General features: G+C 38.0%; 1 protein-coding gene across 1 annotated transcript in view; it reads right to left on the bottom strand.

Annotated features, from left to right (window-relative positions):
* DROSHA (drosha ribonuclease III) overlaps positions 1-13,849 on the bottom strand; it is a 74,795-nt gene that overhangs the window by 20,781 nt on the left and 40,165 nt on the right. The window contains 6 exon segments of the mRNA XM_039548420.1: positions 2,174-2,276; positions 4,782-4,881; positions 6,815-6,874; positions 8,829-8,889; positions 9,568-9,706; positions 12,022-12,129. Of these exon segments, the coding sequence (XP_039404354.1) occupies positions 2,174-2,276; positions 4,782-4,881; positions 6,815-6,874; positions 8,829-8,889; positions 9,568-9,706; positions 12,022-12,129 (571 nt within the window).

Raw genomic sequence — 13,849 nt, 5'->3', positions numbered from 1 at the left:
CCTGACTCTTCCAGCTTTTCCTCTTCCAATTCTCTCCCCAATCCCTCTAGGGGAGGAGCGAGTGAGTGGCTGCATGGGGCTTGGCTGCTGGCTGGGGAGAAGCCACAACAACAACATCTGCAGATAGGGAAACCCACGAATTACATTTCAATAACCAGCACATAATTGCCACTTATTCCATACTTCCAACAAGATTACACTCTGCATATAAACGATGTGTCAAGACTATTGCAAAGCTCAAGGTCTTCCCAGTATCACAGTAATTTATTGCCTGAACTGGAAACGGCATCTCTGCATGTCTCAGTTTCTGGAGATTATAGTATTTTCTTTTTTTGAACTGCACACACAGCCCTCACTAACCCTCTCCACATTTCCATCAGTAACAAGCTCTGCAAAACTTGTGTTAATGTATTGTATTTTTGGGTGTATCCTATATACTCTGTATCTTCACAGGCACTTCAACATTTCATCCTTTAATATGCTTTACAGAACGGCTTCTGAAAATCTCACACTTGTTATTGTAAGCATAAAAGCAATTGGAATATACAGCTACATCAAGAACACAGAGAAAGGGAGTGCATGTTCCCACACACAGGAAGAACATGATTTGTCTTGCCTTTCCCTTCCCCTTTCCTTTTGATTCCTCACTAGGTCAACTACTTTCTTTGGAGAACAGTTTGGGGGTTTATAAGACTGATCTCACAGAGGAACGTTATGCGAGGACAGAATTTCAAACAAGTCCTAGGCAGCCTGCTCATACTTCTGTTTTTTAATTTCATCACAGTGACTTTGTGATGAAGCACAATACTTCGTAAAAGAGCCTCAAGTAGGAGTTCCAGACCCCACACATACTTTTATAGTCCCTTAACAAGCTCCCAGATTTTAGCTATAGCACTGACAAAATCTTATTGCTCAATTAACTTGCTGAACAACTTTGTATTGGAGGTTAAACAAGAAGCCTGCTCTCTCAGCAATCTCAGTGCTTGCCAAACAGTTCTCATCACTATATCCAAGACAAGCTGAAGCCTACGAACAAAGACACAGATACAGATCTAGTGTTCCTCTTCTGTTTGCTTTTTATTTTTAAATTGAAGATCAAAGCGCTCATGGAAAGCAAAACAGAGTTAAAAAGAAAACTCTTATTTCTTGATAAGAGGAAATGCAATCTGGCCCAAGGCAGAATGCACAGAGCTGTTGACATCTAAGCCAACTATGATCTATTTTTCAAAGCAGGACAAAATGCTTTAGGAGCTTGTATAGTACATAAAGATCTGCATCAGGTCTAAACCATTCCCATAGCTAGTAACTTGTACAGTACATTTGGATGAATATGAAGTCAAACAGGTGAGATTAAGCTTGCTTCATGTACTCAAACAAGTAAAGGTTCATAAAAATACACTATTTAAAACAGAGCTTGTGCAGATTTAACCAATGAGATTTCTACCCTCCTGCTTGATAACTGTGGTCAGGCCCTGATTTCTTCTGCTACATAAACCTATAGACCAGTGCAGCCAGTCACTAATCAGCATCTTAGTGGCCAACAGCAAATTTGACACAATTCTCCTTCACCCTCAGCTAGAGGGTAGCTTTATTACACCAGCCATGGTATATTGCCATGCTTTTTACTTGTAAGAAAAATGCAAAGAGTAAAAGGTATTTACTTTGCAAATTCACAGAAGGCTAGCAGGGCACAGAGGAAGTAGTCTGGTGCCTCAGCTGGGAGTGCCTGGTGCACTCAGAAAGAAAGCTGCAGCTTAAAATTCAGGGCTGAGGTTGCAGGTCTGTTCAAGCACCACTGGAAGCAGTGAACCTGCTCATCTTCTGCCAGGCCACGGTGACTGAACTCCTCCCGTCAGACATGGGGCAGGCATCAGGCCATGCTGGCAGAGGAGAGGTGGAGTTCTGCAGTGACATGAAATGGCTTAATCTTCAGTGTGTGGGAGCCAGGATATGGAAGATGAGATTTTCATGCTAGTACTACACACTCATTGTGTTTATACTCATGGCATATGTGCAGGAGAGAGGAAGAGACAAAGATGATGTAAGAAGCTTTACTATTGCCTGCTTGTACTAGCACTACTCAACAGGCCTGCATCTCTTCCATCACAGTCAACACGGCACACAGACCTGTACAAAGCATAACTGTCTGCACACACAAATACAAGCACTTTACCTATGAGGGCTTCAAAGCAGTTGGCCATGGCATGACGGAGATCTGACTCCCTGCAAAGGTCTGGACCATGAGCATAAAGCATGAATCGTTCTAGTTCCAGCTTCTGCAAAATATGTAGAAAGAGATAAAACCATGGCTTTAGAAGTACAAGAGTACCAGTTTAGTCACTAAAGTTCAGTTACACTGTTATCATGCAGCTACTGGGTCTGAAGGAACTATGAAGCTTTTCCCCATAGTTTCAGTTCAGACACAGGCTAAAATTAAAAAATTTCCTATGTTTATCAGCGGTAAGCAACTAGAATGTTATACCATAAAAAGCTAGAATTATCAAACCAAAATGTCAAAGGAAGCCAGATCAAAACATTACTGGTAAGTTTTAAGAATGAGTTCAAGAGAAGGTCCAAGGGCATGACAGAAAAATAGCCTGATACTGACTAGACAGTGCAATGCATTGTGTCTCTTGCTGGTAGTTTGTCCTCATGTGATTAGCCTTCAGAGATATCAAAAGGACATTCTAAGGGAGGGGAGTTAATGCTGAGGAAAAAGACCTTGCCTACAAGAAGAAGCTAAAGCAGAACAGTGAGGAATAGGAACTATGGAAGACACAGTCCACTGAACATCTGGGTTTTTCCTCTGAGACCATCAACAGGTGCCTCTGGGCACTGCAAGAGAAGGCTAATATTTTAATCTGCAGTGCCACCTAGCTTCTTTCTTCCTTTCAAAAGTGCATCATTAACATTCATCTGTTGCCTGAACTATAGTTCTGCTTGCCAGTCAGAATCTCAGGTAGTAAGTCAGATATTTTCTATAATATATGATAATTCTGCTATAGAAATGCAGGCAAGAGCTACTAGATTCTCTTTACATATTCATCTTTTTGACACAAAACCATTATTGGGATTTTTAAAGAAGAGATTTGTGCATCTTGCAAAGTTTGTATGAGAACAGGCTCTTCCCAGCTGGGTGTAAGTTTCTACTGATTAATTTCTTGTTAACTTTCAACTTCATCCTCCCAGATTTAAGAGGTAAAGCTGGAGACTAAGTTGTTTGAGGTGTATGATTTAGACATGTTTCAATTGTCAAAAAGAGTCTTCCATTTTCAATGAATGGCAGCCTGTTCACTGCTCCAGAACAGTGAATTACCACTTACAATGTTCCATCATACTTTATAATGCACAGTGAGCACTTGCTAAAGTCAACATTAGAGCAGAACATTAATTTTTTTATATAAAATTTAAACTTCTTTACTCATCATTTGATCTTCATTTATTAACAGCATTCCCCAAGTTCAAGAGATGTTGAGAAGATGAGAATTATATTAAGTAAATTGAATGCAACATGACACTGCAGGGTATGAAATCAGGAACATCATATAAGACACGAGAGGAACAAAGGGCAGGTTGGAAAATTGGGAATATACAGATATCTAATATTTACAGTTGTATCTAATATAAATACAGTTTTTAAAATATTGCAATAAAAATTTTTTAGATTTGTCCTTGTACAATGATAAAGGCTGTGAACAGCCTTGAAGAATGTATGAGCTTTCCTGATGCAGGTTTAAAAATAGTACCATGAATTCAAATGTCAGGCAGTACCATATTTGTAAACAAAGCCCCAATATGAAATGTTTCAATCAATTCATGCTTATCTAAATTACTAAAGAAAGATGTGGAAGAAAATTATTGTGTTCACTGCCTACCCTATGCCTCTCCTCAGAGATGAGCAAAAAGATGACATGTTAGAAATCCTGCAGATTTGCCAAAATCTCAAGATTGGATATGCTTGTTTAAGGCACTGTGTGATTACAGAGAGGGGAGATTAAAAGAGCAACTTGAAAACTATCAGCAGTACACAGTGGACAGTGAGTGCACATGTGTAGCATAATCAATTACAGTAAGTCTCAGACTGTTTCTTTAAAAAAAAAGCTAACAAAATCAAGAATGAGTAAGGCAATACCTATCTACTTATGAATAGAGATTTAATCAACTTTCACCAGTATCATATATAGGAATATAAAAAGCTCTGTCATTCACAGAACTAAATGAAATAAAATTCTAAGGCATCTCAATTTTTCCTATGAGATAACATAACTCTTCTCCAAAACCCTGGTTAACATACTTCTGACTACTCTGACAGTCTACAGTGGACCTGAAAATGACTGCATAGTTTATGGAGCAGATAAAATTCCTCCCCCCTCCCCATTTTTTCTACTTCCTGTTGCCAAGTTCTCCCTAGATATTCTATCAGAAAGTCCTCTTATAAACAACCAGTTTGATTCCTTTCCTTCACTAAAGTTCTACTATCAGCTTCATTACTTGTGCAAATTAAAGGCAAGTATAGGCACACCTTCAACACAGGCTATAAACTTATTTTTATGCCTGCAAAAATCATTTTTCCCAAAAGCATGCTTTAGAGAAAACACTGAATTCTCCTTTATCTTTAAAATCTACTTTCAAACTGAAAAGGGTTCCTGCATCCCAAATCTTGAACAGAAAACACAGCAAAGAAACTGATGTTCAAAGCAGGCAGCTCCCTCAAGAAGCAGTCCAGACACTCATAGTACTCTACCCATGGATGTCAAACACAGAGACATACAGAGCTGTACCTTAGCCAGCATGGCCAGGTGTTGGTTCTGTACGATGGCAGTGCGGTACGTAGCTAATCCTCCTTCCTCCAGAGTGGGAAACAGGTAGTATAAGTGGACACTGGCAAAACAAAAAGTGAATCAGATGCTGTCAGCATTTGATTAAAGATGAACCACATGCACCTCTAGAGAGCTGTGCCTTTCCCTCAGACCCTAGTGGGTAATATGGGTCCCTTGCCAAAGTGGAACTCAGCTTGAAGTAAGGTAAAGATACAAACAATTCAAACAGTGCCCAATCCTATCCAACACTGGCAGCAGAGGAGGAAGAGTGCTGTTTCTCTACTGGGCAGCACATAATGTCTAAATCCCTGCCACAGCTCCCTCATCTCAGGCTTCTGTCTATCACCAGCACAAGGTTCAGCACAGCTGACACCTAGAGGATGCTGAGGAATAAAGCACAAGGGAAGCCTCAGCCTTGAGAAACTCCGTGCTGCAGGTACACGGTGCTTTCATGTCATGCAGCTGCCAACAGGATATCCATCTGTTTATACAAGTTTCTTAAAGTACTTTAACAGACGCTAATGAAAACAAAGAACAGAACAGAACTCAACAGCCTCTATTTATCAAATGTGTGAAGTCATTATACCACAAACCACAAAAAAAAAAAAAGTAAAAATCACAGGCTTTAACAGCCTTTAATGGTATTTGTCATCATGCTAGCAATGTACTTCATAAAAGAGAAACAAAACAAAACAAGTAATTCACTGATCCAATCAAGATCTGACTAATGAATAAATAATTTTGGATACCTTCATATCTAACTCATGTTGAAAAAAGTTAACACAGAGAGGGTTTTTAACATTCCACAATTAAGGCACTCTCTGGCACTAATTATTATAATACTTTATTAACCCAGTATACAGGGAGGAAAATGCAAACGGATGCAAGATTATTTAAGGACAAAAACTGCTATAAAACTTAGAGGCAATCTAATCAAGCATCATAATTCACAACAGCAGACACCTGAAGTTAAGAGAGGATAAAAAAAAAATCAGACTTAAATAGGTGCTTACATGCTCTATTGAACAGAAATGGAGTTCATTTTTTTTCTGAATTGAGACAAAAGTTAGCTCAGAAAGTGAACTGATGGCTGATGAACAATGACAATGAAAAATGCAAGACATTTTAATCATCAGATCTTCCATCTTATCAGCCTGTACTGTTGTATGAGAGAAAAGGCCATGAGTTTTAAGGGCAGCGGAGACCTTTATAGGCTAATAGTTTTTAATATCACATAGCTAATGGCTAGTAGAGAACAGAGATATTAAGTCAGTTTTGTTGTTCATATAACAAACTGGCTTAAAGATCAAATTAACAGTAAACAAACATACTTTTAAAAACAGTAGAACAAAGCAGCTGAAAATAGATTATGATCTTTATATTGTGCAACCTGTTTGCCTCTACTACTCAGGTAAGTAGAACAACAGAGATACCTAATTATATGCCTGTATTGCTCACTGATTTCAGAATACTCAGGCCAGAACTGGAGCAATTTTTGATGAAGCATGGGGTTTTTTGATTACTTTTGAGTAAATTACATTTGTGCTTAACTATTTAAGCTGTTAAGAAAGCTACAGCCCTAATAACTGGAAATAGAAGAACTGCAACACATTCAACAGTACCCATAAATGCTTCTCCCTTGCAACTAGAGAGAAAGAGCCCATGGAAACAAAATGGCATGCTAAGAAAAATATCTCTCCTTTAAAAAAAGAGTACGAAGTTCAACTTGTCTGTAGCTGAATAATCTCTAACCCAAATCAATTTAAAATAGCACTTCACGAAACAGAAATTCTAGCTTTTTATTTTGTAATCTTTCTTGTTTTATCATCATCACTGAAAAAATTTTCAAGAGAGTTGTGGGCAGGTGTGCAGGTCTAAGTATCAGGCAGGACTGCAAACATACACAGTCAAAGTAGACACTGAAAAGTTCAATAAACACAACATGATAATAATAACATACAAAGGTGAGAATTGTTGAAGAATTCCCCATTTACCTTGTTAAGAACTCCACCACAGCATCTCCCAGAAATTCTAAACGCTCATTGTGGTTAATCCTGAAAAAGGCATTTTAAAGTTCACCATAACCTAAGTAACACATGCTGGTTATTTACACAATACAATTAAAATGGAAAAACCAGAGTTGACTGCTAATCAGATATAACAGTCATTTTTGCAGCCTCCCCCACCCTCTCTGGGTTACAATCCTTTCCAAAACAGAGTAACAAGTATGTGAATTGTGAAACTCAGGACTGACACCACCACCTTTGAAATTTCCGTATGTTCTGTTCAGAGCTATTGTCACAAGCTTCACAAAATGGGAAAAGGAAACAGGACTGCTGCCTGGCACTGAAGTCGGGTTTCTCTGTCCATCAGAGGGCACCAGGTGATTGAAAGAAACAGCCTGTCCTGAGCCTTGTCCATGAAACTAGGGAGCTCTACCTAATTAACATCAACCACCTGCAGGGCAGGACAACCCTGCAGTAGATCGCTGGTACGGCAGAGGGAGTAAGAACTTGTATTTTTCATAGCACCTTTAAATGCCTTGTTTTCTGTAATGTCCTCTGAGCTCAAAAGAAAAAAAATGGCTATACAAGCAGATGCATCCAAACATGCCATTAAATTATTAGCATCTTTTATTTCCTCTGTTTTCTTTCATTGCTGGTCCTGATTTACCTTTGTTTTGCATAAAGTTTCATTTCCTTCAGGCTGTCTGCCTGCTTATATTCAAAGGACTAAAAGGGCAAGCAGCTGAAAAAGAATGTGAGCTTGTCTTTGGATACATACAAATTTCTGCTCTATAAATCAAAGCAAGTAAGCAGCACCATTTTTGATTTCACACATGATTGTAACAGAATCAAGGCTAATGCCGCAAGATTTTTTTTCTTTTTCTTTTTTTTTTACCCAGAAGATCCTTGTCAAGTGTTGGGCAGATTTTATTGTAATTTTCACTCCCCCAACAACTACATAATTAGTGTAATTTCTGAAATAGTAGTCCTTTGTTATGGGCTGAAAGAATTCAAGTACCTCTGCTGTGTAAAACAATAACGTGTGAGCAAATCTACAACAACTCTGTGTAGCAACATAACTGAAAACACACACCTCTCTGAAATGGGACAGAAATTTTGTGTTATTTCACAAGAATTAATGCAATTTAGCCTTAAGTCATGTCATTTTAGGAGGACTCAAATAAGCTTGAAGAGAAAAGGGCATGGTCTAGGTGAAACAGCATTTAGGGAACAGTGCAACAATAATTTATGCAATAATTATTTAACAATAACTCAATTTCTCCTATTCCTGAGCTTCTTCCGAAATGATGGCTCTTGAAAGGTCCAGCTACAGCACTAGCTAACTAAAATATACACTGCCATCTAGTCCATGCATTTAAGAGATTTCACATGCAACTGTTTCCTGCATTAGTCTTGTGAGCTTTGTTTATTCAACTTTAGCTAAATATGGTGCCTGTGGCTATAAACCACATCTTAAACTATATTTATATGCACAGAATTCTTAGTGGTCATTTAAGGACTATTGCATGACAACATTAATAGGTTTTGCATCTGTCTTTAAATTGGAACAGTAAATCAGCAAAGCCCATGCTCAGCACCACACTCCTGTTAACAAGGTGCCATGGCAGGAAGGTACTAGTGTGAGAAAATGTGATGAAGAATCCAATTTATAGCACTGATAACAACAACAACAGCAACTCTTATTTTTTATTCTGCAGAAAGCAAAAAGGTAGCCTTTTAGTCCTCCTCATTTCAGGGATCAACAAAAATGATAGAATTATCTGTTAAAACCTTCCTCAGACATTTTCTGCAGGCATGACCAAACATTTACTATGCCACTGCTAATGGAGGTTCAGCACACCTTCATAATATAAAAGTCAATTCAAAATGACTTTTCATTTCAACTATTTGCCAAAGCTGTTGCTGACAGTAAGTTGGTTGTTTCTATTAAATATCTCCCTCTGCAGCAGCTTCCCTACTGGCAAACAACTATTTTCATTACCTGGAAGGAGCTGGATCATCCTGTCCCAAACGGGACATAATATTTATCAGGGTGTTTATCCCTAGAAACATAAACAATGCACTATTAAGTAAACAGCCACTAATTCACTTTGAATAAATGTAGAAAACAATTACTCAAAATGTTACTTTATAATTGCCATACACAAGATTATCCTGTTATTTACAGGGTTTATTACACCAAGTATAATCCTCACTGATGCTCTCTGCCTAACCGATCGCAGTCCCATTACAACAGTATTGAATTTTTGCATTCAGGGAGCCAGATAAATACCACCTTTGCAGGAAAAGGACATTCCAAACATTACATAAGCAATAAACAATTTACTTCATTAACACTGAATATACTTTAAAGGGGTGAGGAGTATTTTGCAGCACAGACCACATGTTCACATTAGTAAGAAGACATTTTTACAAAATATATTCCAGTTTGTTCACCATGTTGAGCAGCAAATTAAGAAAACAGTACTTGCCAAGAATCTAAGAAAATACATCCTCCCATTTATTACCCTTGCTTGTTCTCAGCTCTTTACTTATTGACTACTTTGCAAAATCCAGTCTTTTAGAAAGATCTCATTGGTGTCTGCATATAATTACTGAAATTCTCTACTGAAGGCATCTCTCAAAAGAACAATGGCCAAGGAGATGATAATGGAACAGAGGGTGTTCTTACTGATTAAGTGTCAGGTAAGTGAAAAACATTAGTGATGTAAGTAGCATACCTTTCTTTCTCATGTGTATATGGTGGACTTTTCTATCTCCATACTTGGGCTGTCGAATCCCACAGTTGGATAAGGAATTTCTGGCATGATCCGGATTCATCCCAAAATTTAGATGATGGCTTGGGTGAGTCATGGCAAGCTATAGTGTAACACATACAGGGAAAAAAAAAGTGTTAGACATTTTTGCAAATGAAAGAAAAACATTATCTTAGACTGGTAGCTACTGTAGCTATTTTTCAGTTTGAAAAAAGGTTACAAAGTGATGTAGTCAATCAGAAACTTGGTTCCAGCAATTTAAATGTAGGGTGAACTATTTCAGATGTTAGAAAGAAGGAACATTTATGCCCAATCATCAGTTTAACTAATTAACTTTCAACATTTTTTTCTTTAAAGAAAAATTAGTTTAGAAGAGAAAAAGCATGAACAGTCAATTTGCCCTAAGACTCGCTTACCAGCTTTGCTGACCTGATTTCAATACATTTACTTATTTAAAAATATACTCACTCTAACACCGAACTATAAATATTCATATTAAAAATATAAGCAACTAGAAGAGCTTCTCAACCATCCATATTTACATTATTTAAATCTCTATAGAACTTTCCTAGCTCAAAAAATGAAACAACAAGTATATTATTCCTGGGAGAGTTAATCACAGAAGAACTCTTTCCCTCATGACTACAGAGGGCTTACTCTTCTGATGGAAATTAAGAGGAATGGCAGGTCTGGTCCTCTGTTTTACCTCTGTATCACCTAGCATTAACAAAAGCTTACTCTGCTGCTTACACCACCACTGCAGAAATGGCAGCAGCAAATAGTACTACAGCTTGGTTTCAGAACTCCATGCTGCAAACTCACACATTTTCTCCTTCTTTACACATACACAGCTCAAAATATTGTGCTTGTATAAAAGTATGTGCACATAAAACTTGTATATAAAAAAGAGACACACTGGAAAATGCAAGCTGCAGGAAGTTACTTCTGACACACCTGCAGGACTGGTGCTGCAGGCTGCGAGCAGACATTCAGTAATTCATTGAAACATTGTCTGTTGCTTTCTAAACATAAAACTTAAGAGAGTAAAATTATATTTAATCAACAGTAAGAACTTTCTCCAAGTCCTTTTTAATTCCTTGTTAGTATTACTAAGTTTGTTGTAATCGTACATTCTCAAATTCTGCTCCATCTGAACTAGATGACACATTACAGTTTTTCAGAACAGATAACTTAGGGTAATCTTTTTTTAACCTGCTTGTACTTTAAAAAGAAAACACCATGATAAAATAGCTAACAATCAATGCAGAATTATACATCTAACATTGTCTATGCTCAAGCAGATGACTAATACTATATACATTTTTAAAAAGTTCTTCCTCTTCTGGAAAATGTTTGTAGCTTTTAAATAAATGAGTGTAGGGATAAAGTATTAAGCACACTTGTTATAACGATACGTGACTAATGCTTACACACTTGATTTTTACGCTTTCATCTCTTTTTTATTAGAATTTACTTGTTGGTTTGTTTGGCCTCAACATTTTGAAAGTTTCCATCACTGCATTTCAATCTTTGACATTAAAACAAAGACAGCCTGCCAACAACCAAATCCTAGAAGATGCTCAATGTTTAATGTAACTTGCAGTAGGAAAAGGCCTGGAAAACAAATTCTAGAAACCAGAAAAGCTGCGAGAAAAGACATTTCCTTAAAATAATTTGGGAGTAAAATCTCTAGAGAAATACAAAAACTGTCATGTTTTGAACTTAGTCCAGTCACTGCAGAGAGATGACACCCATTTCAGAAGGAAGTTCTTAACAGAAGTCCTCATTTTCCTTCAGTAAATTCAGAAAAAGTCTAAGAGGAAAGGGGCCATCATGCCAAGCATCAGACTCTGAGTAATCAGTTCCAAATATAGACTAACATAAAAGGCTGGTTATGTGACGTGAATGCATTTAAAACAAGTAAGAAATTTTATTATGTACTTGCAGAAATCAAGAGCTGAACAGAAGTTTGCAAATTTCTATTCACTACCAAGAAGTGCAAAAAAAAAGGGCAGTGATTTAATTATTCTCTTTTAGAACAACTGGCTGTAAAAACAAGAAGCAGGGCATATACACTCATCTGCAGAACAACACTGTATTCTCTGTAAATATGTGAAAAAAGGAACTTACACAGAAATGAGTACTTGACAGTCTTTTCAGTAAGTGCATTTCTCTCTTTCTACATATTATGAGCAAATCCAGATCTACCCTGGGAGCAAAGGTAGGTGTAAGATCTAGGTGCACAACAGACATCTCTATTGAGAAGTGTCTTGGGAAAACTGAAACTTTTGAAAGATCTTCAGTACAAATAATCAGGTCTGCCCAAGCTGTGGCAGCGCTGTGCATTTCAGCATTACGGATGAACTCAGTAGTATCACGAAGAGAAACCAGCAAGCAGTTGGAGTTTTCATATCTTACCTGCAGCAAGCACCTATCTCGAAAAGTGTAGCCTATCAACTTGTCCAAGTGCATCAGACACTGATGGTAGCGGACATGGTGGGTGAGGACAGGAAGCATCATTGCGTGCTGAAAAAACAAACGCAATAAGCAAAACCATTCAACTTCAGTGTACAGATTGAAACGCTGTAGTCTGGTACATTTCATGTGCTAAAAAATATCAGAAAGGTTGCCATTTGATTGTCTAGGAAATAGACAATGCTTTCCTGTTGGGGAAAATGTCAATAACATTGAAAAAACCAACAACTCTATTTTTTAACAATGGCAGTCCCCCTCTCTCAGTGTTTCAAAGAAGGAATTCTACACTAATATTGACTTCGGATGCATCTGGTTTGAAATAAGCAAGTAGTACAGTTTGTCAGTAGAGTAGTATAGCAAGTATGATATCAACATCACAAATCTTGCATAAGAATGAAAAGAGATACAGGCGAAATGCAGGATTTAAAGAATATTATGCATGTGACCATTTGTGAACTAATTTTTTTCTAATCATTCCTATTACTGACATGACATGAACATATTCAAAATAAAGGTGTGTTTTAAGGGCATTAAAATCTGAGGGCTGTCACAATTAATTCAGACAGAGGATTGTGTATGATGAGAGGAAGTGAGTGTAAAGCATGGAGAGAAGCAAGAAAAACAAGCACACAAAGTAGATGATGTATAATTTACAGATAAATGATGTTGTGGATTTCTGCAGGTCACTAATGACAGAACAGCAGAAAATACGAACTGGTGAATGCTACAAGATCAAAAAATTAAGACTAACCAATGGCAAAACCTTCTGTTTAAGTAAAAGAGTGTGAAATTCCTGAGAACTGAACACAGAGCTGGAAGGTAATCACAGGATTATTTAACTTGGAAAAGACCCTTAAGATGATTGAGTCCAGTCACTAAACTAACACTTGTAAACTCCACCAACTAAACCATGTCCCAAAGATCTTTATGAATACCTTCAGGGATGGTAACTTCACCACTTTTCTGGGCAACCTGTTCCCATGCTTGATCACCTTATCTGCAAAGAAAGTACTCCTAACACCCAATTTTAAGCTCCCTTGGTACAACTTGAGGCCATTTCCTTTTATCCTGTCACTTGTTGCCCAGGAGGATACACCATCTCCCACCTGGCTACAGCCTCCTTTCAGGCAGTTGTAGAGTGATATGGTCTCCCTTGAGCCTCCTTTTCTCCAGGCTAAACACCCCCATCTCCCTCAGCCGCTTCTCATCACACTTGTGCTCCAGACCCTTCACCAGCTCTGTTGCCCTTCTCTGGACACGCTTCAGCACCTCAATGTCTGCCCTGTAGTGAGGGCCCAGAACTGGACACAGGATTCAAGGCATGGCCTTAATAGTGCAGAGTACACGAGGATAATCAGTGCCCAGGTCCTGCTGGCCACACTATTGCTGGTACAGGCCAGGATGCCACTGGCCTTCTTGGCCACTTGGGCACACTTTGGCCCATGTTCAGCCAGTTGTTGACCAGGTACCCCTCCCTGGTCCTTTTCTCTCAGATGGAAATAACCAGCAACAGCAAGAAAAAGACTCTCTGGATCTCCAAATATAGAAGATCTGTCTCCAAATATAGAGAAATATAAAACCACTCCAAACAGAATTAGGAAGTGTAGGTGAAGTTTTATTTTGTTATGATGTCAGCCATTTAGAGTTTTCTTGGGGTAATTTGTAAGAACATTCCTTTCATCTCCATATAAACTGTACAGGTGTGCTTCCTACGTGCTCCTTCATAGAAGGAATTAACTGAAAAACACCAAAACAGTGAAACCCAAAACTG

Source organism: Corvus cornix, chromosome 2, assembly GCF_000738735.6.
Source record: "Corvus cornix cornix isolate S_Up_H32 chromosome 2, ASM73873v5, whole genome shotgun sequence".
NCBI lineage: Eukaryota > Metazoa > Chordata > Aves > Passeriformes > Corvidae > Corvus > Corvus cornix.
This window is presented reverse-complemented; position numbering and strand designations above follow the sequence as displayed.